Genomic DNA, 27,832 nt, shown 5'->3' with positions numbered 1-27,832 from the left:
GCACTAAGTAGCTGGGAGCTACCATTTAAATATTTCCCATTATGCCCCACTGGGGGTATAATGGAAAACTAAAATGGCTTCCCACTGCGCAGCATTCATTTAGAGTGCTTCTAGAACCCATCAAAGTAAGAGGAGCCCCCAAAGGCCACTCCAGTGAGAACCCCCACCATCAGCGGCAGAGGCAGAGTTCAGGTTCTGCTGCTTTCAAAAACAGGGCCTCACGTCAAGGTACTTTTCAGACTACAATAAGTAGTTTTCAGATTTAAATAGTTTTAAAAAGCAAGGGGGAGATTCCCCCACCCCACTCGGGTTGGATTAGAGGGTGAAAAGAGAACTGTGGCACCAGAACTATTCAGGGGAAATAGAATTATTCTGCTTCGAGAGCACAATTTATTTTACAACATTTATATGTACCACTTGATTGTAACAAAACCTCATGGCTCCTTGCTTAAGGGAGAATCTCTATTTTGTCTATTTAAATAAATTTATTTTTCAATTTTATATCCCACTTTTTCTCCAAAGAGCTCAAAGCAATTGACTTGAAGTCCTCTTCTCACTGACTCCCACCTCATTTTACCCTCACCACATTGTATCTTCAAAGGCCTGGCCCAGGATATTTTGCTATCTGAGATGAAGGAAAAGATGGTGCACTCTCTTTCCACATACAGAAACCACATGGAGAGAGGCAGGTGAATCTTCCTTCAACACTGGTATGGGATAGCTTCCTCCATCAAATCTGATGAAGAGCTTGCTAAATCCAGGGGGCATAGGGCAGGCCACATAGTACACATGCAGCTCTGTCCTCTTAACACCTCACAGCTACCCAGAATTCACAGGCTGAAGCAGCTGCTTCACTCTACCAAAGGGTAAGGTCCAGCTGAATGTTGATTGCCCCATGGCCACCTAGTGAACTTCAAGGTTCAGTGGGGATTTGAACCTTAGTCTCCTCAGTCCCCACCTGACATTCTAACCACAATGCAGGGCATGCTTGACTTGTAAAAACTGAATAATAATTGGCAATCTCTTGATTCTTCGAAGAATCAGGTTTGAAAGGATGTCATCCACAAATGTAACCGGAAGTATTACAGTTCTACAGTATTACAGATTCCCCATCCCAGTTCAGTTGTATGCTATTTATATCATCATTTGGTTACCGCATTTAGTTAACATTGCAGTTGATACCTTGGTTAATAAGAGACCGAAATGCCTGTGATACTTATCAAGTTCTGGCAATGTTCTCTTTTTAGGGTAAATGGCTTCTTAAGGCACCTGCTGCTACAGGTTCTGAATGTAATTTTTAAAAGCAAAGGAGGAGAAGGAGCGAAAAAGATTGCCAAATTACACGGTGAAAATCAAGCATATAATTGCATATCTGATAAAATATCAGATGGCATACTTTATCAAAAGGTGAATAACTGGGTGTGTTTTGCTTAGAGCAGCTGAGCAACAAGCGCACTGAATAAGCCATGCAAACTAATGAGCGGAACAGAGAATGCAGCCTGGGGTCACTCTTTTCCTCCACAGAGCAGCGGCAAAGCATCTTTCCATAAATTGAACAGTATATCATTTAAGCAGAAACAGCAGCTCTCCACCCCCCCCAGTCCTCTTGTACGCAATGTACCATTAGCCTGCAAATTCATGGTTACCAGACAAATCAAGAGCAGAGGAGAATCTAAAAACAAACCAACATAAAAGTTTGGCAGGATCACAAAACATGTCAGTTCCAAGACATAACATACCCCTTAGCTGATGGGAATTAAAAAGGCGCTTCCTCTGTTATGAGGCAATTTCATGCACTTCCACTTGGAGCATCCAATATCCACCAATGTCAGCGAAAATGCTAAGCTAGATGGATCATGGCTTGAAGCTGCTGTAGCAATCCCTGTACTCCCAACAGAATGCCTACTGCACTTAAGTGCTGTGAAGTGTCTCAAGAAAGCTAGAAACAAAGAAAGGGAGCCTCGGTGAAGTAAATCTCCATTTAGCTGGGTCCCATTTAGCCATAACAGCTGCACGTTATTTGAAGAACTTCCGCTGTTACCGTAACATTGCTATTTAAGCTGGCAAAGTACCATATCCCACTAGTGAGCAGGAAAACAACAGGGGTGATGGACTCCAGCTTTTGCCAACAAAAAGTCATAGCACCACGCCTAAAAATCTGAGCGCAAGAAGACTCTCAATGCCAGCATTCCATACAAGCCCAATAGGCCGGTTCCCATGACTAGAGTTGAGTTGACAAGATTTAACACACACCTCTCTCTCTCTCTTTTTAACTTTAAACAGCATGAAAGGGGAAAAGTGAAATAATAGGCTCTGGCATGTGCCAGGTGTACATTCAAGTTTGCTCAAACAGAAACAGAGATGGAAAAGTAGGCTGCACGAATGCAAAAATAGCTAAGAAGAGCAGTGTGGTGAAAAGTAGAGTCTACCCCAGTTATTTCAGGTAAGGAGATGCAGAAGTACCCTGGATCTGCCTACCTCTCCCTCCCTGCCCCCTAAGTTTCTTTATAGCTAGGAAAACAGCAGTGGCAGTAGTAGAACAGCTGCACAGTTGCGCTCTCTTCTGCCTTTAAAACTAGGAAGAAATGAAAAAAACAGAGAAATATTGCCCCTGCAAAGAGAGCTGTGATCCAGGCTGTCTCCAGTCACCACCAGTTTACTTGTCATCCAGCAGCACGGCTGTGGCTAATTTTCCTCAAAAATCATGGGAGTCCCTGGTACACACGATCAAGGGAAACCATGCCTGCTGCCATGGGCTGATGAGAGCTGCAATCCAAAACATCTGGAGGGCATCAGCGGGCCAAAGCCAGTTTAGGTGATCATGAATGTTAAACAGTGAGCCTTGGGCTCGTGTGCTCTCCCTTCACTCTCTTCCTGTGTCCATGGAAGGAGGTGAATGCTTTTGCAAACAAGAAAGTGAAACATTTCACTCTCCTCTTGCACACAGAAGGGGCGAATGCAAGGCCAAGGCTCCTCACACCTCATTTGCAACCACCAAAAACAAAGGTCTGAACCAGGCCCTAGTGTGCTCAATGTGTATTTTGCAAGGATATTAAGCCAAGGAATCTCTTAGCTACCAAAGAATGAAGAGGAGGGTGTGTAAGACGACAGAGAACTATCCCATCTGGCTGATGGGTGTCTCAGATTTTTCCATCTATAAGACGCCCCCATGTATAAGACACCCCCCCACTTGCGGCAACAACCAATCGCCAGTCTACCCCCAGCACTATCTGTATATAAGACACCCCCTAATTTTTGACATTATTTTTTAGGGGGGGAAACCTAGTCTTATACATGGAAAAATACGGTACATTGAGTTAAGTCCCACCAAGTTCAAGAGGATTTACTCTGATGTTCACTGCAGACTTAGATAATGCAAGAGCTTCTACATAAATGAAGGGGGATTTTGTTTGTGTGTGTTTGTGTGTCTGTGTGAAAGAGAGGTCCATCTGTCAAACCTTAGTTATTCAAAAATTCTAATTAATTATTTGACTATATCAGAGCATACCTGTGTTAATATCATTTGGGTTGAAGTGTATTGCTCACAGATGTTGAGGTAAGTGAAGTTCTATTAGCATGCAAGAATATGAGTGTTTATGGGATTAAGCTACTTCTCCCCATTGACCATGCTCTGTATCTCTGAATCAACAGCACTGTTACATTAACAGCAATAATAACAGTAATACATTGATTTTTATCATTTATGACTGCTCTTTTAATGACATAGTTAATAGAGCAAGATGTGATGCGCACAACATATAGGTCAAAGTTCCTGATCTGTAAACACTGCAGCTGCAACAGACAGCTGTCACCTATATTCTATTGATAGTAAATTATCATCAGACCAGATTTCCAGTTTTTAAGCTTCATACTAAGGAAAAGACATGGAACACTTCAAGCACACATAAGATCAGTTACAATACAAAATGATACGGAAGGATCTCTGAATTACAGCATCATCTTTCCACCAATTTTCCATTGAGTGAAGCCACCTGTGTCCTGGCCGACAACCCAAATAAAATAAAGAGCTATTCATGGCCACAGGCCCCATTAAAACATAGCTCAGGTCCAAATGGCAGCATGATGTTAATGAGAACCAGGAGATATAAAGCCAAGGAGCACAATGCAGCATGATTTATTCCTTCTGCTCAAAGTGGTTGCCAAGTAGAATCAGCCCATGGCAAATCTTCAAACAGGAGGAGGAGAATTTGCATTTAGCAATGCAAATTCTCCTCACTTTCTTTTTAGCCTTCCGAAGACCCCTGCTTACTGGGGTAGAGAAACAATTTTCCTGGTTAAAGCTGCTTTAAAAATTGCTAAGAAAGGGAGGGGAAATGGCATCTTGTACTGCACTCCTCCAGCTGTTCTTCTTATGCACCAATCCAGGAAGGGGAAAGACCCCAACAACAGGCTTCAGCAAAAACTTCAGTTCACATTTCTAAAACAAATCCACTAGAATGCTTTTTCTGTGGTTCTTTAGTCAAATACCCCTCATAATGTACCTCAGGAGTGATCGGTCTGATAAGCAATGCCTCAGATGTGGATGATGCTGAACATCTGTCATATCCAATAATCATCCAATGAAGATGAATAATAAGTTCCTGAAAGGTAGTTTGGGTTTCACAATCAACCATAAATCTCTTCTGGGTTTTGGCTCAATATTTGTGGAGACATCTCCAATAAAAATACTACCTATTTCTACAGTAAAAATAGCTGTCGGGCTGCGCTTGCCCCACAATAAAACCATAAAATTTGATAATCATGTAAATCATCCTTGGTAATACTTTGTTCCAAAAGCCTAACAAAGTAGTTTGAAGCAGGGAAACTATAGTTTGGATAGTTAAAAGTCACAGGGAGGAAGATTGTGTGAAAAATTACTTCAGAGAGTGATTATGCCCCCTCCAAAATGGTCTCTCAGCCTTCAAGTGGAGGTGTTCTTGTGATTGATTTAAACATCTTTTTTTTTTTCTACTTGTGACTTTAAGATGCATTCAGAGAAAATAGAAAATGGAGAGACTGGACAAATGTGAGAGAAAGAGACCTTCATCTGATCACAGACAACCCAATCTGGCAAAGCTCATCTGAGAGTTGACTAAAAGTAGGTTGCCAGGTTTGCTGGACTGTGGTCATTAAAGACTTGTGCTTTCATCCATTTCCTACCCATCTTAGGACTGTTTACTTGCTACAATCACTATATGGAAGCATTATGGAACAGTATTCCCCAGCCTGTCTTCCTCCAGATGTTTTGGGATACAATTCCCATCAGCCCTTGCCAGTATGGAATTCTGAGAGATGTAGCTCAAAACATCTCGAGGAAACCAGGTTCGGTGAAAATGACATAGAGCAACATTCACCTGGAAGCTGCTTTATGATAACGCGATAACATGGAGAGTGCCTCACTTAGTCCATTTGCATGAGCACCATAATGGTGTAAAAGCTGGATGCTGTCTCAAGCTGTTTTTTCATGGCAAGCAGACTGCTCTTTGCTTTAGCATTTCTGTGGCTTCACTGGATCAGTCCCCATCTTTAAATAACAGCAAACAAAGACAAAATAATCATTTAATGTTTACCACAAACTACTAGGGCACTAAGTGGTATAATGAACCAGCAAGTGCACTTTTTTTGTTTTGTTTTTTAAATCCTTTTTACTCACCCTTCCCCCACACACTTCAGAGCACTCAGAAAAACTAAAACTCCCATCTCCCCCACGGTCCCTTGGGCAAGTCTGCTGCCAAATAAAAGCCGCTGAACCTAATGAGGGAATTAAAAATTCATAACTTGATGAAAGAAGAAAGTTTGGTTCCACTTCTGAGAAAATGAAAAACAGTAATTCACTCACAGTTCAGAAGTGTTTCTTGAGTGGGTATATCTAGGTAACCCACATATGATAGAGGAAAAGGATATTCCAAGGTTTTTCAGAAATAATTAGCAATGTGGTCAAAGACTACGATTACCTGGTTAGGAATAAGAATTTGCCCAGCTCATAATGATGAAATTACAAACTAAGCAACGATCTCCCCAAATGTTCTTTGCCAGCTCAGAATGTAAAATGTTTTTTTTTCTGAGCATGTGTGCTCAGGATTCAGTAGACTACACACCCTAAGACAGCTGCTTTAAAGGGCCAAGCCTCAAAGTCCTTTAATGTTAAATCTCTTCCTTTCTTTGTAACTCACAAGTTAATTACTGTGAACTATGGAACTTTACCAAGTAGGTTTTTCTATTAGGCAGGTATCTTCTTTGGGGGCAAGCCGCTTGATTTTTTTTCTTGTAAGTGTTGCCCACCCTAGCCCCAATCATACCTAAAATTCCCACACATATCTCTCCCCCCGCCTTTTGGATTCCTAGGCAACTTTCAACCCATGACTATAATGCTAGAATGATTAAGTGATGCATGCAGCACCTTCTGTGAGCATTGCAACCACTTTAAGCTCAGACTGAACTCTGAAAACAGGTAAGCTTTTCCACTGACAAAATTCATAATTACCAGATCAAGCTAAGGGGGATTCTTCTATCACCTTCAAAGCAAACGGCATCATTCTCAATCACATGAAAATCCCATTAGAGGGGGTTTTCAAAATAAAACTGCTTAAATTTTCTCTCCTTGTCACTTTTCTTACCAAAACAGAAAACGGGGGGGGGGGGGGGGCGTCACGGTCTTTCCCCTCCCTTAGACAAACCCTTACTAGGCTTGTAGCATTCACATGAGATTCATTCTCTTTCCACATTGGCCATGTCACCAGCCCATATGGACAGCTGAGAACTGCCTCTCAGGAGGATCATCCATGTGGTAATTTTAAACAGATATGAAAGGCAGAGGGAATCTCTAAAATGTGACTATGGAACTCCCTTTCTGCAAGTCATCCAAAGATCAAGGCTACAGGCTGTTCAGAGGCCATGATGGTATTGAGTACTAGAGAAGAACACACTGTGCACCACCTACATCCTTGTAAAAATGTTAGCAAATTCATTCTTGTAACATATAATTTTCTGTTTGGTATTAGTTATCCAGCTTGAGCTTTGAGGCTAAACTAATTAATGCTGTACATTAAAATTAAGTTTTGTCCTGCATGGCTGGCAATACCCCCAAAAGCGTTTCTGTACATTCAAATCACTAGTTTTCAAAGACTGCAAGAGATGCTAATAAATACAGGAGCTCAAAGGGTTTGGTGCCTCCAAGTGTGGGTCATATTGCTTTTGCTATTCTGCTGCTTTCTCTGTAACAGGCATGTCCAACTCCCAAGAGACTGTGATCTACTCCCAGTACAAAAAAAACAACTGGCAGTGATCTACCCATTGTCATTTGTGGGATGAGGAGTGGGGGGGGGGTGGATTGCCCAGAGTTGTTGAGCTTTGTGGGGAGAAGATTACACAAAGGTTTTTTTTTAGCTTTTTCCCCTGTAACTTTTTGTACATGGTAAGGATCCCGCGATCTACCAGTAGATCGCGATCTACTGGTTGGGCATCCCTGCTCTATAACAACTGGATGCATGCCTTCTCCTTCAATCACCTCCCAAGTGTACTTATCTACTGGTGCATCAATCCTTCACTTTATCTAGAACCATTATATTATTCAACACCTCTCTTCTACACTAATTTCAGGGGCTCTTTCCCCTCCCCTGTCATGTACTTGCACTATTTTGCTCCCATTCACGAGTATTTAATTAAACCAATCTGGATTTATACTGAATTATTAAACACTTTGAGACACAGCTCTGCACAAAGAGTCACATTTGCACAGATGGGGGGGGGGTGTAAACAGCTATTTTAATACTACTGTCTATATTATCTGTATTCTCTTTATTACTGTACATTTCTGGGGATTAGTAATTCTCCATTAAAAGCCAGAGTGCTTTCTTGAGAACCCCATCTGTGCCTGCTTGAAAAATTATAACTGATTGGTAGATATTACTGACATAAAAAGCTGCTGCTGCTTTAGGAGTGAATTCTGGGGTCAACAAAGCATTAATAGGAGGTAAAGGAAGGCACTCCTGAAGGTACCTGGACCCCCCAAGTTCTTTAGGGCTTTAAATGTAATCATTATTCAAACAAACAAACAAACATCTAGCACTTTGAATCTGGGCTGCAAGCGGACAGGTAGCTAGCAAAACTGTTGTGAAATTGGCAGTATATGATCAGAGCAAGCTGTCCCAGTTAAAAACCTTGCAATTGTATTTATTTTCTGAATTCACACTTCACTGTTCAATATAATTCCCTGGACATCTGTACTTACTGTTTAGCCAACAATATGCAAACAACTTATACTTATACTGTTACAGTGCAAACAGGAAAAAAGTTACAGGAGAGACTTTCTAGCAGTCCATCATATTCTATGGTGACAGTGAACTGACCTTTGGAATTATGTTTTTGTCATCTGTAGCTCCTGGTATTGCTCTCCCTGGTCACAATTGGTTCAGTTTAATTTCTCCTAAAATTTATTCACCTTAATTTATAGTCATTATAATACTATCTGCCATCTTAATTTAAACAAGAGAAAACAAGGTAATGTCTTCATGCAGGGTAACATCAACCTGAAAAATAAAACAACTTACCCATTAGCTTCATCTTGGCACTGTAGCTCCCAAAGTATCTGTCATCAGTGGTGGGTGTGTGACATTCATACTCGCCAGCATCCCTGTCTTGGAGCTCCTTGATATGCAACAGAGCAGAATCCCCTTGGACCCTCTCTACATAGATTTCTCCGCTCCGGACACGTTGGGTGTAGATCGCATAAGGGAAGGATGGGTCCATGGTGCTAACAATTTGTACCTCCCTTTCTGGGGCAGATGGGAGATATATGGACCACTGGAAATTCTGTTCTGATGGTCCTTGGTAGCCACTGACTTTGCACCAGATAGTGATGTGGGAATTTTCAGTGCGGTATAGAGGTCCGTCTTGAACGGTGACTTGACGTTGTGCAAATGCCAATCCTGAGGGGAAGAAAATGACAAAAGAGTTCAGATACACCTAGCTTATTAAATAAAATAAACACATACACTACTTTTTAATTGACTGTTCCAAAGTAGTGTCTTTCGTTACACAACTCACTCTGGTTTTCCAAAAAAGGCCGTTATTAGGAAGCCGGTGAAATAGGTCCATTTAAGAAGAAAGAGGGGAAGTTGCTTGTATAACAATATAAGTTTATTGTTCTAGGCAAAGGCCATAACAAAGGCCATGGAATCAATGGTACCAAATAAAATAATACAGATCATGAATCCATAACAGGAGCCAACATCCATGATGCAAGAGAAAAGCTGTTTGTTTCTCAAGGTCATGAGGGGATCTGTGATCAAGCTACAAACATTTACACTTCTATTGAAACATTTTTACTTCTATTTCCACTTAAGTCAATAAATAAACCTGCTTCCTAGCAGGTTCATTTCTTGTGCAGAAATGAACATCAAAATTGATTTTTTTTTTATACTGAAGTTCATGGGCAAATCCTCAAAAGGTAGCTTCCAACACATAAAAATACAATCAATACTCAAATTTAACCATAATCTTCTTTTGCTCCATAGAGGAAATTGCATGAATGTTTGTGTGGAATTTTTTTTTTATTTCAGAAAAAAGAACTGATTTAAAAGAATACCCACCAAGCGAGTAACAAGGTCCTTGTAGTTTTCTACATGCACAACTGCTGACTAACCATATATGCGACCTCAGGGCCCCTCCATATCCTGGCTTAATGTGGATTGTGAAGCCCTTGTGCCCAGGAGCGGCCTGTCTCATTTTGCCTCAACCTGCAGCTGCCAACTCCTCTGCTCCCCCACCCTCAATGCTGAAGCTGGGATCATGTGGTTTCAGTGTTGGCTTCCAGGTTCCAGCAAGATGTCACTGGAACCCATAACCGCTTCTCCTCAGTTCTCTGGTGATAGGGTGAGGTGTGAGGCAACTGCGGTTGAGTTGAAGAACTTATCCAACACCACCAAAGGCACCTCCCACCCACCCTGCTGCTGGAAAAATGGTGGCACCAACCAGAGCTCAAAAGAGCTCATCTGTGGTGGCAACGCCCATGGCAACTCCCTCAGTATGCTTCATGGGCGGGCAGGCCCTGCCCTTTCTTTAATTCGTCCTCATCCATGCAGGATTATTCTACAACAGGCTTCCTCAAACTTGGCCCTCTAGATGTTTTTGGCCTACAACTCCCATGATCCCTAGCTAGCAGGACAGTGGTCAGGGATGATAGGAACTGTAGTCCCAAAACATCTGGAGGGGTGAGTTTGAGGAAGCCTGCTCTACAACTACTGCTGTCCCACACTTTCTACTCCCTAAATCTGTAGATTCCCTATGCAATCAATGTAGGTCTCCTATTAGGATTTTCAAAGCACAGGGATTTTATTAAGTGCTCCTTTATCCTTACTCACCTACATACATCAATAAATGAAAGTTTCAACATGCCCTCTTAACTCTTCTTACAAGGTACTATTCAAAAGTTCCTCAGGGGACTGACTGTGAGTAACTTTTGTCACCAATATAGCTTTCCTCTTAGTGAAATCCAGCATCTCTCTCTCCCAATTCTCAAATCTCTTGGGAAACATTCAATTAGAACTAGAGAATCAGATGCGTAATCCAAATGCCTTACTAGCATACATTATAAACATTATAAAACCACTAAGACAGAATTCTATGTATGGATGTAGTTAAATGCTCTCAAATTATATAGCGACTGAGAAAAGAGCCAAGTTACAGTAATATATATGCAACAGCAGGAGAATGGTCAAATTGTAGAGTGTTTGGAATGGAAACTACTGGACTAACAGCATTCTAATTTTTAGTCAACAGCCTTTAATTGAGTAATTTTAATATTTAAAATAAATCAATGTTTTTCCAGCAGAGGGATTCCCTCCTATGACAACCCACTCTTCTGTGCTGAACACAGAAGGGCCAAGTAGTGCTCTGCACAATCCTATGAAGATTTATATATGGAATACTACAAACTTGCAAACTTATACAAGAACACACTGAACAGCTTTTAGAGTTTTAATCAGCCTAGTGAAGCTATAGGCCTCTGAACAATAACATATGATCTCTGAGTATAAAGAGGCAACTTGAACTTCAGATTATGGAACTCCCCATGGGAGGTGCAAATGACCCCAAGTGCTCCAAATTTTAAGTAGGCCTTAATACACAATGTTTATCATTTTTCTAAAAAACACACATCATGGGTTGTTATTTTGAAAATCTATTCTTTTTTTTTAAAAAAAAATGATATTTATTAGAAGTTTCAAAAATTACAGAAAAAAGAAAAGAAAACAACAAAAAGTTTAACAAAACATACATAACAATACATAAAAAAGGGGAAAAAACATAAAAACCAATACAACAATAACAATAAAAAACACACACCCAATATTCCATATCTTTATCTTTCCTTTACTTGTTTCATCGACCTCCTCACACCTCCCTTTTTGTATTCTAGTTTAGTTATTTGTTTCAGCAAATTCTTTCCATCTTTCTCAATTTTTATTGGGTAATTTATCTTAACAGTCTAACCTATTAATTAGCTCAGCAAATCCTTTCCATCTTTCACTATATTCTGTCATTCAATTTACCTTAATTTATTTTAACCTTATCCTATCATAAAATACCTTAAAGCTTAAAACTTAATATTTATTTGTACATAACTCATTATATCATTTCTACTAAAGCCAAATAGTTTCATTCCAACATTTTTCCTAATACTCGATTAATTTTACACTAATTCCCAAAATAAGTTTTTTTTTAAATTTTCTTCCAATCTTCATCCAACGTCTCTTCTTCCTGGTCTCGGGTTATGTCAGTCTTTACTGTCCATTCCATCTAGTCCATCAACCTGGTAATCTTGTGTCCGAGGCTCTTAAGTCTTTTCCATGTCCCTTCTGCAGATCTTCTTCTTGTTTATACCTGCACTTTACCTTGTCTTTTGTTGATCTCTTTCTTAATTTCTTTCCTTTCTCATTGAGGAGTAGGTCTCGGGGAGACTCCAACTCAAAAATATCTCCGTCTCTCCTCAGCAGATCAGCCCATTCCCTACAGTCCCATTCCCCACCGTCAGCAGTGTAGTCCAGAGAGTATTTAAAAGCATGTTTCAAAGTCCCTCCAAAATTAGGGGCCCCCACAACTCCAGACCCCCCCCGGCCCATTCCAAATTCAGTCTTCAAGAACAGCGGCTTATGCTCCTGCAGGGCCTCGGGTTTCTCCATTTGTGTTACTTGAGGTTCAACAGCAACCTCCTCCATTATCTTCTGCATTTGCACTTGCCCTGTCAAAACAGGTTCCTGGGTTGGTTCCTGAATGGTTTCTGTATAAATATTCGCTGTTTGTCCAAAATTTTTGACTGCAACAGTCATCAAATCCATCTTCTCATGCATCTGCTCCAACAAAGCGCTTGTCTTGCAAAAAGCAAGCACCAAAACTTCTTCCAAACACATTTTTATTCAAGGTCAGAGTCTGGTCCCACGATCCTAATCTCCACAGCTGTGAAATCCCCAGATCGACTCCAGCAACAATTTAACAAGCTCCCTCTAGAGGAGACAATTTCTATTTGTATCCATCTTTTGAAAGCAGGTCCAACAAAAGACAATTACTTTCATTTTCCAAATTTTTGTTTCTTTTAAATGCAAAAGGCAACATTGGAATCAATTTGTTTCTCTTCTTTAACAATCTGTCAAAATACGTTCCATTCACAGTCAATGAACTTCCCCAAAAATCTCTGTCTCTGACACCCCGTTTCCAGGTTTGAGACAGTGGAAATTTCTCTTTCTTTACTCTCTCTCCTGCAGGCTTGAACGATCAAAATTCCCCCTTTTTACTCCTGCTTCCAAGAGGGGTTTTGGTGGTTAAAACTGGAGGAATTTTAGACCTTTATATACGACTTTCCAGACTTTAGCTTGCACAATTTTTGCTTCAGTCTATTTACAAAAGCGGAAGGCGGACTTCCTGTTTAGAACCTTCCCGCTTCAGTGCCAAATTAAAATGTTTCTTAATCCAATTTTCCGTTCTACTCACGGGTACTTGTTTAGAGTCCAAATGTCCACAGGAAAAAGTCAGCGCTCTCCGGCAACGGCTGTGCAGCTTCACTCCGTAAAAATAGCAGTCGATTCAAAACACCGCGCCGCTCACCCCACGTCGCTTCAGATCCCCGAAAAAGGGGTTTCCCTGTGAGTAGGGGAGGCGCTCCTGGTGTCAGCCGAATCCCACGTTCCCAGGCTTCCTCCGCCTGGGATTTTTGAAGGGTCTCAAGCCTTCGCCGCAGCGGCAAGACCCAATTTTCGTCGAGCGGGTTCCTCTCGGTCAGAGGAACTCCGCCATTGCCGATGGCGCTAACCTGGAAGTCTTGAAAATCTATTCTTGAATGGACACCATTTCTGTTTGCTGTTTGATTTAAAATCGCTTGTGTTTTGAAATACTAGTTGTACTACTGCTTTTAAAGTATTCGTTTCTGAGTGTTATTGAGTTTTGTGGGATATAAGTCACCTTAGATGGACTATGCCCCAAAAGGTGATCCATAAACTATGAACAAATAAACTCTAGGCCCATTTAATACATGATGTATCCTGGTTGATGTTGCTAAGCAATATCAAATAAAGATGCTTAAAACTGCATTAAAATAAAAACCCTGACTTCTTAACATTATCTTTATTTTAACCATTTTAACCAATTGTAAATAAGTTTCTATATATTTACAATTTCCATATTTAACATACTGTTGCCAGTAAAATGTTTTTGCACCAAGCTTCTACCATAGAAGTGATATTATATGGAGGATCACATTCCGTGGTGACAAGTGAAAGATGCCAGGGTTTTAGCCAGCTAGTCATGCCTCTTCTGGGATACTGCATTCCATTAAACGTCCCCCCCACCCTAAAAACTTAATGTGAAGTCTGCACCCACTGAGCATGCTGAATCCACAATGGGCTCTATGGCTATGGTTTATATGTGTGAAAGGTGCAGTTTGGGCTAGAACCACATTGAGAACGAGTTTGAACTCACACATGCCTCAGTTCAAAGAACATTCCCCAAGGCCATGGGGGCATAAACAAGAGGCAAGCATGTCAGTTTCATTTCTAACATATCTGTTAAGCAGCAATTAATTTCTCTAGGATGCTTGCGAAACTGTGACAGAGAGAAGAGTTGTGATGAAGATTACTTATGAATGTTCAGCTAATCCAGTAGATGAACATCCAGTCCACATTATCTTAAACACACACACACACACACACACACACACACACACACAAACCCTATGAGGCTGGACTTGAAAGAGCATTCATGTGCATGGAAAATAGACACAGAAAGCAACATGTTATGTAATAAATATAGGACAGGGATGGATACTGACAGTGGAAGAGGTTTCAAAAGGTGGCTGCATATCCATGCCCAAAGGTCAAATTTGCATGCCCTAAACACTTGTGTACATAGTTGGGGAGCACTCGATATGTTGCAGTAACTTTATTATGTTAAAAGAAACAAACTCAATTAGCTGTACCGCTGGATAAGTGTTCAATGGTTATTGTACAGTGGTACCTCGGGTTAAGTACTTAATTCGTTCCGGAGGTCCATACTTAACCTGAGACTGTTCTTAACCTGAAGCACCACTTTAGCTAATGGGGCCTCCTGCTGCTGCTGTGCCGCCGGAGCATGATTTCTGTTCTCATCCTGAAGCAAAGTTCTTAACCTGAAGCACTATTTCTGGGTTAGCGGAGTGTGTAACCTGAAGCGTAAGTAACCCGAGGTACCACTGTATTTATATTTGATTAAAAAAACCAATAAGATTTTGTGTTTTTTAAAAGTTGTATCTCCCACCCATTTTATTACAGTAAGCCTGCAACATACATGGGGGTTACGTTCTGCGGATCCCATCTAAAGCAGAAATTGTGTGTAGTCAAAACAGGCTGGGTTCAGTGGTGAGTGGGAATGCCAAGGTTCTTTGCCCTAGACTCACTCCCACTCCCCTTCTGCCCTCTTTTACATTTTAAAATGATTTTTTACCAAGCATGTAAAGCTGAATGTGCACAAGTTAAATGTGCTTAAGTTGCAGCCTTACTGTACATCTTTTCTCTCTCTCCCCCCCCCCAATAGTTCTTGCTCAACATGCCAATGGATGCTTAAAGGCAACAAATTATGGATACATTCATTTGTTCAATTTGTATGCCACTCTTCCCCCAGAGCACTCAAGCATAGTGGGTTTAACCAGTTTGAAAATTGCTTAAACAAAAGGCTCAAACACAACAAAAGCAGAACAAAAACCCCCACCAATCTTTGCTGTTTGGCTCAACAGTTAAGTATTGTGTTTTGGGACATGAGATTATCAGCAAGCTGCAACACTGGCAGAAAAGGAAAGAATAAGACAGCTGCTATCTGCTTCATTGTATAGCAATTATATATTGCCTGAAGTTTCCACCACACTAGCAGTAAAACCAGAAACTTATGTTATAGCAGAAACCCTGGGATTTGGATCTCATAAAGATCTCTCCTCAGCTACTGAATTACTTGCAACACAGAACCCAGGTGAAGCCAATCAGCACTGCTCTCTCTCTCTGAGGTTTCAACAAAGAAATAAGCCATTTGCAATAATTGTAGTGTAATCATGCAAAATATGTTTAAAAAAACAATTATGGAATGTAATATTTGTTTTCTTTAACAATACATCTGAGCTACTGAAAGAAAGAGGGGTAGTTTGCCATTTGAGGATTATTAGCTAAATTGTCTTCTCCTGCTGGACTATAGGCTCCAGATATTAAGTTTTCCCACCAGAAGCCTTGGAATAGGTCCAGGAGAGAGTGTTCTTACCAACTCTAAAATAAATTGTGAAAAATGGCTCAGCAGATCCATCAGACCATGCAGTTGAACAGATGGAGTGCAATTCAAACTATTATGCTGGGTAGAACACATTGCTGCTCCAAATTATATTTCCCCTCATTATAAAAGAATGTGGTTTTAAGAGGAAGGCAAGGAAAAAAAGTTAATAAATTTTTAGCTAATGGGTACTGGAAAGGGAGTCTAAGAGGCTACTTTGAAGCCTATTATGCTAGATTGACTAATACTCCAAGTCCCCATTTACAAGAAATAAAGCCAATTTAATGCACACTGAATTAGGATCTTTGCACTCAGGATTAATAGTGCCTTTTAACAGGTCACTACAGACAGAGTTAGATATGCATATCTAGCAACAGGGAAACATACAAATAGTACATTTCACAAGCAGAAAATAAACCCCATGGAACAAAATATATCATTAGGGACAGTGTTTCAATACATTTTCCAAATTAAATCACTTCTCAGTCTTACTGTATAGAGGTTTGGATGTTTGTGCCCATGCACATTCCTTTGAATAAGGGCTCTTTTTGGCAGATAATTTTAAATCTCCAATGAAAAGAGGAGGGAATAGCTCAAGAAGGGAGCGAGTTTGAATAGCCTGGGTTACAATTAAGGGTGACATCTGGCTAATATGCCAGTGACACAGCTGGCATCCCACTGCAAACCCTTGAACAATATACCAACAATACAATAACTGCTATAAAAAATAGGAAGCTGCCAAGCCGTATTCTAATAGGTACAGAGAACAGAATGCAATTGGGGGGGATTGTGGTCTTTTTCTCCCCCCCCCCCTTTTAAAGCAAACCAGAGAACTGGTAAACTATTTTATAGCAATCTTTAATTTTGTCATATTGAGGTATTATTATTATTATTATTATTATTATTATTATTATTATTATTATTACATCTGTGTCGATTTACGCTTTAAACCACTTGTTTTGAAGTGTTGTCTGTGAAGGTATCCCATTAACATGTAAGAACACAACCGTGACAGGCCCGTACCCAATCCATGCAAATGCACACCAGCATTAACTGCTGTCTGCCACGAGAATGCTGCATACATATGTCCTGGATGAGACCATTTTAAACCTTACACAACTGTGTGAAAAGCCTATACATAAATTGCTTCTACACTTTGCTAAGTGATCTCTGTCACATTTAAGTTTCTGATGGGCAGGTGAAAGGGGCAAGAGAAGAAAGCGCAATACAGGACAGCCACAGTCTTGCTCCAAGAAACTCAGAGCAACATACATGAGGGTTATTCCATATATGATTCTCACAGCAGCCACAGAAGAACTACTATGAACTGATAAAGTGTGACACATCTGCTATAGGGATAAGCAGGCATCTGACCCCCCACCCAGGTCTTCCTAGTCAAAGTCCAACCATCTACCAGATATACTACTTTAAGATCTATCCCAAGATAATGTAGTGACCAATTTGAACCTCCCCCCCCACCCCAGCCTAGGGGTCTACAGGTATCAGATAGCTTTGCAAGCAGAGCAAAAAACTATGGTTGAAGCACTGAAACCAAGCAGAAGTCCATCCTCCCAGCTGAATTTCCCTGCCTTGGTTTGACCCACCTGGCAAACAACCGCCAGGGAGGGAATGCAGATCTCTGTTCAGCAGCTGGGACCATCTTTCTTGTCAGCTTCGGGAGGAAAGCTTGGCTTCTTGGGCTCACCAGAGGCCAGTGAGAACGCTTGCCATGCTGAGTGAAAACAAAGCCTGACCAATCAATTTGCCATAAATCAGGCCCATAATACTGAAACACTTAAGAGAGGGGAGGCCATAAAGGGAGCACAGCAGAGCGGTTTTGTAGCCTTTACTTGAGAACAGCACTGTACAGAGTGCTTTATCATATTCAAGGTATGTATTTAATGAAAAAGTACATACATCTTTCACCTAGGCCATGAAAACAAGGAGGAGCTTCAGTGTATATTCCACTACAGTGGCACCTCGGGTTAAGAACTTAATTCGTTCTGGAGGTCCGTTCTTAACCTGAAACTGTTCTTAACCTGAGGTACCACTTTAGCTAATGGAGCCTCCCGCTGCCACCACGCCGCTGCCACGCAATTTCTGTTCTCATCCTGAAGCAAAGTTCTTAACCTGAGGTACTATTTCTGGGTTAACGGAGTCTGTAACCTGAAGCATCTGTAGCCTGAAGCATCTGTAACCTGAGGTACCACTGTACTGCATTAGAGACTCTTATTCCTCCCTTCTGCAACTGGAGACCAATACTTTAATTTAAAACAAATCAAAAGTCACGACACATTTCCATTTCTCTACATTTCTGAAAGAGATCACAACAGGTCTTAAACCTTAGTCTCAAGAGGTAACAGGTATGGATTCAGTCTGGATGCCAATGACTTCTCGAGGGTCAGCAAACTTTTTCAGCAAGGGGCCAGTCCACTTTCCCTCAGACCTTGTCGGGGGCCAGACTATTTTTTTGGGGGGGGGGAGGGGAGGAATGAATTCCTATGCCCCACAAATAACCCAGAGATGCATTTTAAATAAAAGCACACATTCTACTCATGTAAAAACACGCTGATTCCCGGACTGTCTGTGGGCTGGATTTAGAAGGCGATTGGTCCGGATCCGGCCCCCGGACCATAGTTTGCCTACCCATGTTCTAGATAGACTTGAAGAAGGCTTTGAATAAAACGAGTTTCCATGTAAAGTTTTTTGGTCTGAGCGAGAACAGATTTAACTGTGCTGTTGCTTCTTGCCGCACCCTTGACTTGCCTCCTAGCTTTTGGACCTCAACATGGCTGGGGCCATATCTGACAGGCACTGAAATGTGACAGAATGATAGAATTGTATGGGGACCAAAGAGTCATTTAGTCCAACCCCTAGCAATGCATCCCTGACAGATGGATATTCAACCTGTTAAAAAAAACTTCCAATGAAGGAGACTCCACCACCTTCTGAGGTAGTTCATTTCACTGTTTAACACTGGAGTTCTTCCTAATGCTTAGTTGGAATCTTCCTTCTTGTACTCTGTATCCATTGGTTCAGCTCCTGAAGCAGCAGAAAACAAGCTTGTTCCAACTTCCATGTGACAGCCCTTTAGATATTTGGAAATAGCCATCATATCACTTTTCAGCTTTATCTAAACATACCCAACTCCCTCAACTGTTACTCATACAACTTGATTTCCAGACACTTTATAATTAATCCACAGAAGAGCTACACCATTTACAGAAACTTTAAGGCCCAGAAGTACTGTACTGAAGAAACTATCCTGCAAGCAGATGCTTTCTCAAGAAGCAGAAGCAGCTGTAGACGCTGCAGAGAGAGAAAAAGCAGCACAATGATTTTGGAAGAGAGCAAGGCTCTGCCTTCCGCAGCAAAAGACAGAGGAGGAGCTCTGCCCATCAGAGGTGTAAAAACAACAGGAGCAGCCTGCCACTGGATGCAAGTAACTTACAGGCAAGGGAAAGTATCAGCCAGATAATGAGAAGAGAGGAAAGCTCAATGGCCTTTTAACTAACCATTCTGAATCAGGTTAGACAGATTGAAAAAATACACACTCACACACACAAAACAATTCTCACTACAGCCAACCAAAGACAACCAACCATACCCTAAGCCACACCCAACCTCTCTCACCACCAAGAAAATACAACAAGTGAATAGTAAGGCAACCCACACAAGTAACAGTCACAACAACCTCTCTCACACACTAAGTAGAATAGAATAGAATAATAGAAGCATAACCACGCCACCCTACCCCACTTGCCCCTCCCCTTTTTTCCTTTTCCTTTTTTTCTTCTTCTTCCTAATTGTTTAAACCAATTCATAAACTAAGAACTTATACACTGACCACTAATAATGAAACATATGTTGTAGATATTTTTCCACATTTATTATGCTATTTTTGTGATATACCGTATTTTCCGCTCTATAAGACGTACCAGACCATAAGACGCACCTAGTTTTTGGAGGAGGAAAACAAGAAAAAAAATATTCTGAATCCCAGAAGCCAGAACAGCAAGAGGGATCTGGCTTCTGGGATAGCCTCTTGCTGTCCTGGCTTATGGGATAGCCACACACAGCCTCTCCCGGGCAGCGGGATGAAGGCTCCCCCTGCCCAGAAGAGGCCACGCGTGGCTAAGCCATAAGCCAGGACAACAAGCGGGATCGCAGCGCAGCAATCCCGCTTGCTGTCCTGGCTTATGGAATAGCAGCACGCAGCCTCTCCCGGGCAGCCCTTCTCCCTCCTCGGGGAAAAGCCCCCAAGAGCCGCACACACGCTCCATGCAGCTCTTTAAAGGGAGCGCTGAGCAGAGCCTCCCACCTGCATTCACTCCATAAGACGCACACACATTTCCCCTTACTTTTTAGGAGGGGAACAAAGTGCGTCTTATAGAGCGAAAAATACAGTACAAATGACATGAGAAAATTCGGTATACTTGTTTGTATAACATTATTCTTGTTTATAAAATTCAATTTTTAAACCCCCCCCAAAACCTAACCATTCTGAATCCTGGCACAGAACTAGGATGGGGGAGAGATCCAGAACTGCACACACCTCATTTGCAGTGTTAGAAACTCAGATATATAATTTCATTGCCAAATGGGACCTTAAACCACAATGGCATGAACATCCTAAACTGGGCCAGGAAACCATCTAGCAGCCAATGCAGTTGTTTTAGAACAGGGGTTTATAGGATTTCTAAAGACAAACCCAGCCAGCAATCTGCCTGCTGCATTTTGCATGTTGAAAAGCCTTCAAATTAATGTATGCAGGTCAAGGAGTATTGTGAGCCACTTTTCCTACCTGCAATGAAAGGAGATCTGTGAGAGGCTGCTTCAAAAAGCAATGATAATACATCTTGCTGTATTGTTAGAATTTTCTATTGTTTTCTAAGATGCCCTCATGGTATTAAAACCATCTCATACTATCACTGCTTGTTCCACATTTGATTCACTGCACCAGGCAGACTGTATATCCTTGACAGTAGGTCTCCCAAATAAAATCCTTCACAGGAACATCAGAATAACATTGCTTTTGTATTTTCAAAACATCGCTGTTTGCCCAAGCCGCCCATTGTACACAGCAGCTTAAGGTTCGACACTAAATCTAGGGCTAGAGCTACAATCACAGAAGCTTTACTATAAACTGATTTTGCAATGAACGGCCAAGCCTCAGCTACTAAAACGATTTGCATAAACTTTGTTAGTTTGCATAGCTGCCATAGAATGTGGCAGGCCATATCTTTGTGCCAACTGAGCTCCCAGTCTTACTTTCAAGTCATCCTCCTCTTCCCCCGCCCCCCAAAAAGGGACAGTATCAGGGATGGTTTTCATGTTATCAGAAGGGAAAAGAGATGCACTGCTATAATCTGTCAAGGAGGATATTAGAAATACAGAAATGGCTCTGGGTACTAACCCACAAGTGTTTCATTCTCAGAAACAAGCTACAGTCAGTTTAACACAAATAGGAGGAAACCAACCAGATTCCACATAGACACAAAATTTAAAAGTAGCTAGTACAACACCCCCACCCTCACACTTGCAGTTTTGAAAAAGCCAGGTCCTAGCATTTAATCCTGTTCAGATTATTGAGGATTTAATTACTGCTATTTGCAATGCATACAGCATCATCAGTGTGCTTAATGCATAACAGAGTACAAGATGAAAGGTTCCTACCACAAGGAGCTTACAAACCTAAAATGTGAACTGCAATTCCTCCAGCTCCCTCTACAATTTTATGACAAGTTCCATTTGCTAGATCTGTCCATCACTGCAACTGCTGAAATAACACCCATTATTAAGTGCTTACCTTGCGTTCTTTTTATTATTATTTTTATCAAATATGACTATATTTTGTAAACAAGTCCACAAAAGTTACTAGCCTCCTGGGGAATGGTGGAGGAAGGATGGAGAGTTCTGTTGCTCTTGCAACATCCAATCACTTGCCTGCATGCAGTTCCTTATCAGCTATGACCTATACCAGGCGAGTGCTGAAGTACAAGGTTGAGTTTTCTATATGTAGCACCATTGGGTACTACTACAAACTTGATACAGTGGTACCTCGGGTTAAGTACTTAATTCATTCCAGAGGTCCGTACTTAACCTGAAACTGTTCTTAACCTGAAGCACCACTTTAGCTAATGGGGCGCCGCCGGAGCACGATTTCTGTTCTCATCCTGAAGCAAATTCTTAACCTGAAGCACTATTTCTGGGTTAGTGGAGTCTGTAACATGAAGCGTATGTAACCTGAAGCGTATGTAACCCGAGGTACCAGTGTACTTTTTCCCTTGAATTAAGAGGTCTCAATCCATTTTTTTTAAATTATTATCTCATGCTCTGGACATGTTCAGTTCCTTTTCCAATCATGTTTGCCTGTAGTTAGGGGAAGGGATGTAGCTCCATGACAAGAGCATCTGCTTTGCATTCAGAAAGTCTCAGGATCAATTCCTGGCATTTCCAGGAAGGACTGGGAGAGACTCCTGCCTGAAATCACAGAGCCACTGTTAGTCAACAGAGACAATACTGAGCAATGTGAACCAATGATCTGACTCTGTATAAGGCAGCTTCCTACAATCCCAATTGATTTTCACAAATGGCTATTTTTTAATTCTAACTGGGGGGGGGGGGAACAGACACTCTCCTTTGCAGTTAGACAATCAAAGTCATCTGTATATCAAGCTGAAAAGGATGGTATATATAGTGCTTGTTTGTGAAGCCTATCCTATGGATCTACAGAAAATTAAAATTTGCAGATGTAACAGAGGACCAGAGAGATGGTCAAAACATGGCCTCAGCCTCCAACAACCATTATTTTATAGCTCAAAAAAACAATTTCTGAACTGCTCCTGTCAACACAAAGCAGAATTTTGCCATAACTTAATTAGGCTGGTTCCAATCCTCTGCAATATTTCAGACATACCCCCTCAAGGTTAGGCTTACTGAATTAAAAGAAAAGAAAAACACTGATTGAGTATACGCTTGACAGCAAGGATATATGTTTTTAATTGATAAGGAGAGCACACACACAAAACAAAGGCAGAAACGATCCACAACAACAGGATGACTGCTCCAGTCTAAATTCCCTAGTTATATCAAGAACACAGAAGCTTTGATCATCCTCTACTCCTTTACATATTTGGTCCCTTCTGATTAGAAACTGGAGGCAAGACTTACATAGCTAACAAGAAGAGAGGATTTTTATTTATCTGATTTCAGTGTATCCAATACAGCAGACTCAAGTGGGATTTATTAATGAATAAAAACACTTGAATGATTCAAGACAGAAAGGTACTTCCTTGTTGCAAACATCCATAGAGATGTTAGACTGAACACTGGGCTACCGATGCGTGTTAAAACACAGCTACTAAACAAGGAGGCTGAAATCCAAACTGGATTCTTTGCTGTGGTCTTGCCACCTGGAATTTCCCAAGTGGACAAGTGAACACATCTTGTTCCTTACTTCGAACTTAACAAGTCTTGTAAGTTCCAATAAAATGTCTACCATCTACAGGATAGGGCAACTGTTTTCAAGTTTCCTTCCTTCAAAGAGCACTTTCCACATCAACTCACCAATCAATGAAGTCATGAATATCTGTCACAAATCCCCTGAACATATTTGAAGTGGCACACCCCAGAATACCTGTAGCACCTGCAGAGGAGGTTCGGTAATGGTAGAAAAGCCATCTTGTGGGTAAATTTGTCCCCCATTATGGATTTTTTAATGGATAAATAAATCATAGTTAGATTCCATGGTGCCTACTCCTCTAACAATTAACCCATTTAGCTATAGGCAGGTATTCATTCTCCACACTACACTCACACCAAGTTTAAACTACCAGGAGCTAAGGAACAGCAAACCCTTTCTGCTCCCTAAAAGCAAGAGGTGCTTGTTATTTCCTAAAACACGAACAGTTTTATATGCAATTTTCAAGTAATCCTTCCTCCAAATATTTCCTTCTCGATAGCTTGTAAGTGAGAACCAAGAACTTCATATATTTCAGAGCTAGTCAATTCATTTGCTGCCCCGAGGCAATGTAGAGCAGAAACTTTCCCAATGGAAAATTTTTCCAATACTTAATTTCTCCATGGAATGTTTCCCATTTTGTAAGTTCATCATTAACAATAAATGGATGACAATTTCAAACACATATTAGGCACAGCAAGCTTGGCTTTTAGCTTTGTTTACAAAATGCCAGTAAAACAATTGTGCTAAATTATTTTGCTCTCTAGAACATCAGAAAATTTTCTGATGCAAATTATAAGTTTTTGTGTGTAAAGTACACCAACCTGAACTGGTAAAAAAAAAAAATCCAATTCAATTTTCTCCCAGGAAACCCACATCACTGCTCCCCAGCAATAGCACATTTGAGGTGCACTGAAAAAAAATACTGGTAGCTCAAGTTCAACTCCAAACAAATAAAGTGAAAAAGATGCACAGCACTGATTAACAGACACCATTAAGAGGAATCGCAGCAAAGGGCCACAAGTGTATAGACTGGTAAGAAAATTGCAGAGAAAATTACCCACCAGAGCACAATCACAAAGTCAGACAACAAGACCTGGGATACAGGGAGAGCAAGACAAAAACAGAATTTAAGAACCTTCTTTAAAAGGGGACACACGTTTGCCTCACCAAAAGGCTATAAACAGAGCATTGTTTTAACCTGTTACAAACCACCACCAGGTCTCCAGAACAAGCATTAAACAAAAGCAGAGCAATTTTTAAATACCCAACAGGTTTGCAGTTATGAGATGCAGAGTGCAAAGGTTATCCAACAGTACTCTCTCAATAGATATATCCAAAGCAATTGAGAAAATTAATTCTATCTCTTCTAGTCTTTTCCAAAAGCAACCAAGTCTTAATTTCCCCCAAAAAAGAAATAGCCTAAGAACATTTTTATGAAGCTGCTCACCTCATAATAAACATATGCAGCTGTTTGAAGGTGATGTGGATGGTCCCCTAATCAAAGCAGCAACATAAAAAACCCCAAAAATAAATCCAAAAATACTTGAATTCAGGTATCAAAGCATGTCCTTATGGAGGCTTCAATGGATTTTATGTTGCTATGTTTGTGTCGAGATGCTGTTCTGTACTGTTTGTATTTTGGCTGCTATTTTTTAAACTTTTTTTAAACAACAACCAATGTTTGTAAACTACCCATAGGACTGAGATAATGTAGTACTGTATCTTAAAGCAATAAAGAAATATTTATTATTATTATTTTTCTCTCCCCTACTCTGACATTGAAGAGCCTAGCTGAAAGATTTATCCATGAAATGTGGGCTGTGGTCCCTACCACAATGACTTCCAGGACTAATGACAACTGCCCATCTTCCATAACTTTAGAGGACTCCTTTGGAGAAGGTGATTTTAAGCACACAGAGACTATACAATAAACAAAACTGGCTACATGCCAGCACAACACACATACACATGCCTGAGGTATGTTTCCTTAATATTTAAGCTTGCAGAATGTATTTCACACTGTATAACATCAATTCATCTATCCAGCTATTTGGATGTATAAGAAATTTAGTTTTCAGCAACCAAAAGCAATGCTGTGGAAATCCCTCCAAGTAGATTTCCAAAGCTCAAATCTATTACATCAGTATCATCCCTATGCTTTTAGCAGCATCTCTATGGAATTTCTAAAGTAGCTATTATGCCTTACAAGCTTGTTGCGTGGTAACTTATGAGCATCACCACCAACCTTGCTAACCTCAAGGGCCATGGAGGAGAAAGCCAAATTTAGCATCACTGTCAGATTATTCCAGATCCATTTGTATGACAGTTTGAGGAAGTGTTAATAGGAAGGCCTAAGATGCAAGAGGAAGTAGTATTCTATGAAAGTCATATACTGAACCACAGTCTCAACCAGGTACAGAAATTAATACTTGCCAGGGGAGCAAATCATCACTAGGTGCTTGACAGCTCCCTCCCGGCACCCTAATAACTCAAATCTTTAAACCTGGTAACTTAGTTGTTTACTGGAAAAATTAAATATGTATTGCATTTCTCCCTATTATTTAAAAAGAATATTTTCAATTTGCTGCTTTTAATATGGAAACCCTCCCCCCGCAAAATTTAAAAAAATAAAGAAAAATACAATAAAGACCTTTTCTTTTTGCTTAGTCAGCAACAGTGTATAGGCTGCAAGATAGCTCAGTTGGTAGAGCATGAGACTCTCAACCTCATGATCAAGGGTTCGAGCCCCACACTGGGTGAAAATTTCCTGCACTGCAGGGTTGGACTAGATTAGCCTTGTGGTCCCTTCCAACTCTACAATTCAAGAGTCACCATAAGGCTAAACTGGGGTTCTGGTACTGTCAGAAACATGGTCAATTTCACCATTGCTTATTTTTTTTACTACTTTTTAACTTTGCATAATGCTGTTAACCTGGTTTCAGTAACCCGAACAGTCATACAAGATATGCAGTGTAGCATGGCTCTTCTTTGTCTGTTCATAATCATGTAGTTTGCTCAGCGCATTCTCTGTGGAGCATCTTGTAATGGTGCAAGTTACCAAGGTTCTGTGCATAAGAGCCATGCTGGGAAATGATGAAATCTCTGCTGTCAGCTAGAAAGGCTTTATGAAACCATTAGTTATATTGTCTATGTCATGTTGATAGGTTGTAAACCAACTTGAGTACAGCGATGTGGAAGAGCAGTATACAAATGAAAACTGAAATTAGAATCCATAATTTTTCTGGGTTTTTTGTTCATTTTTGAGTCACTGTATCTTTATCTTGAATTTCATGTTTTCTCATTATGTATTATGAATGTACTTCTCCATTTGTAAATACAAATGTTCCAATATGTTGGGCTGCAATGCCACTTTACAGGAATCCAAAGCCTAATTCTCACACACCTTGTATGTGTTACACCTGCATTGAATGAACACAGTTTTTGCTCACTGCAGATAATTCTTTGGTGGGTGAACACATCAATTTATTTCATCATGTCACAAGCATTTGTTTCACTATGCCACATTATGTAAAAATGATCTTCTGGTGGTAGCAAAAGGTAACCCAGCACTGTGGTGTAAATCTCACAAGTTGTTGGTTCATCAATAATAATCTTGTTGTAAAATTTATTACAAGACGCAGACTCATCTTTTTCTCTGCAATGAAAGGCATTCTGTGTAGGCATGTCCAAAACCCTCTCTCATTTTGAATACAAATCCAACTTTTATCACTTCTGCTGTAGTTCTCTTTGTAACTTCTCTTAGGATTATCTGCACAGCATCCATCTGCATGACCATCTCTTGAAAAGCTGGGATAACAAGAGTAGATACTTGAAATATTTTCAGGCACGTTAACACTCAAGGTGCATTCAAAACTTGCCAACCTTTTTTCAGTGCTTCTGCGGCACTAATTTTAGGGAATTAGTGTATAGAATTTGCTGCCACAAAGGTAGTAAAAGAGATTAGACAAATTAATTCATGGAGGAAAACTATAAATGGACATGAGCCATGATGTGCAACCTCCAATTTTCAGAGCAATATGTCAGAGCCAGCCCAGGTAATGTGAGCAAAAATAGGGGGTTACTGCTTACATGGTCCATTTGTGTGCATTCCAGAGAAATGTTGGTGACAACTGCAAGAAAAAATGATGTTAGACCAGAGAGAACTTTGGTATGATTCAGAAGAGTTCTTCTTATATTCTTAATATTGTTTGTCCCTGATGTTGTCACTGCTGGGAATTCATAGACATGGTAAAGGCAAGAACATTTGCAACAACATGCTTCAATGTGTTCACCTTTGTTCCACGATTCTTCTGAGAATTGAAGCAAAGACAGGTAATGCCAGTTCATCAGTTCATACATTTCTTCATGAAAACATGTTTCACAGCACTACAATATTCAGTTTTTCACAGCTTTTTCAACGATCAAAGCCAGTATTTGTTAGCAGTCCCAAGGCCAAGTGCACCTCTCCATCAAACTGCCAACATCTACACATAAAGGTCAATATTTGAAAAGGGAACCTGCATGTGCTGGCTCTTCCACTCAATCAACTGGTAGGAAGCTGACTGGTATACAGCCGTCATTTTGCCTCTATGA

At 40.6% G+C, this 27,832-nt stretch overlaps 1 protein-coding gene across 3 annotated transcripts in view; it reads right to left on the bottom strand.

The window, feature by feature from the left end:
- The window catches only part of IGSF3 (immunoglobulin superfamily member 3), a 116,654-nt gene that overhangs the window by 77,347 nt on the left and 11,475 nt on the right, over positions 1-27,832 (bottom strand). For all 3 annotated transcript variants that reach the window (XM_053386433.1, XM_053386431.1, XM_053386432.1), the window contains exon 3: positions 8,550-8,927. In XM_053386433.1, the coding sequence (XP_053242408.1) occupies positions 8,550-8,927 (378 nt within the window). The remainder of the gene's footprint in view (positions 1-8,549; positions 8,928-27,832) is intronic.

This window comes from Podarcis raffonei, chromosome 4 (assembly GCF_027172205.1).
Source record: "Podarcis raffonei isolate rPodRaf1 chromosome 4, rPodRaf1.pri, whole genome shotgun sequence".
In the NCBI taxonomy this organism is placed as follows: Eukaryota; Metazoa; Chordata; class Lepidosauria; order Squamata; family Lacertidae; genus Podarcis; species Podarcis raffonei.
The sequence above is the reverse complement of the archived record's forward strand: the minus strand, read 5'-3'. Positions and strand labels throughout refer to the sequence as shown.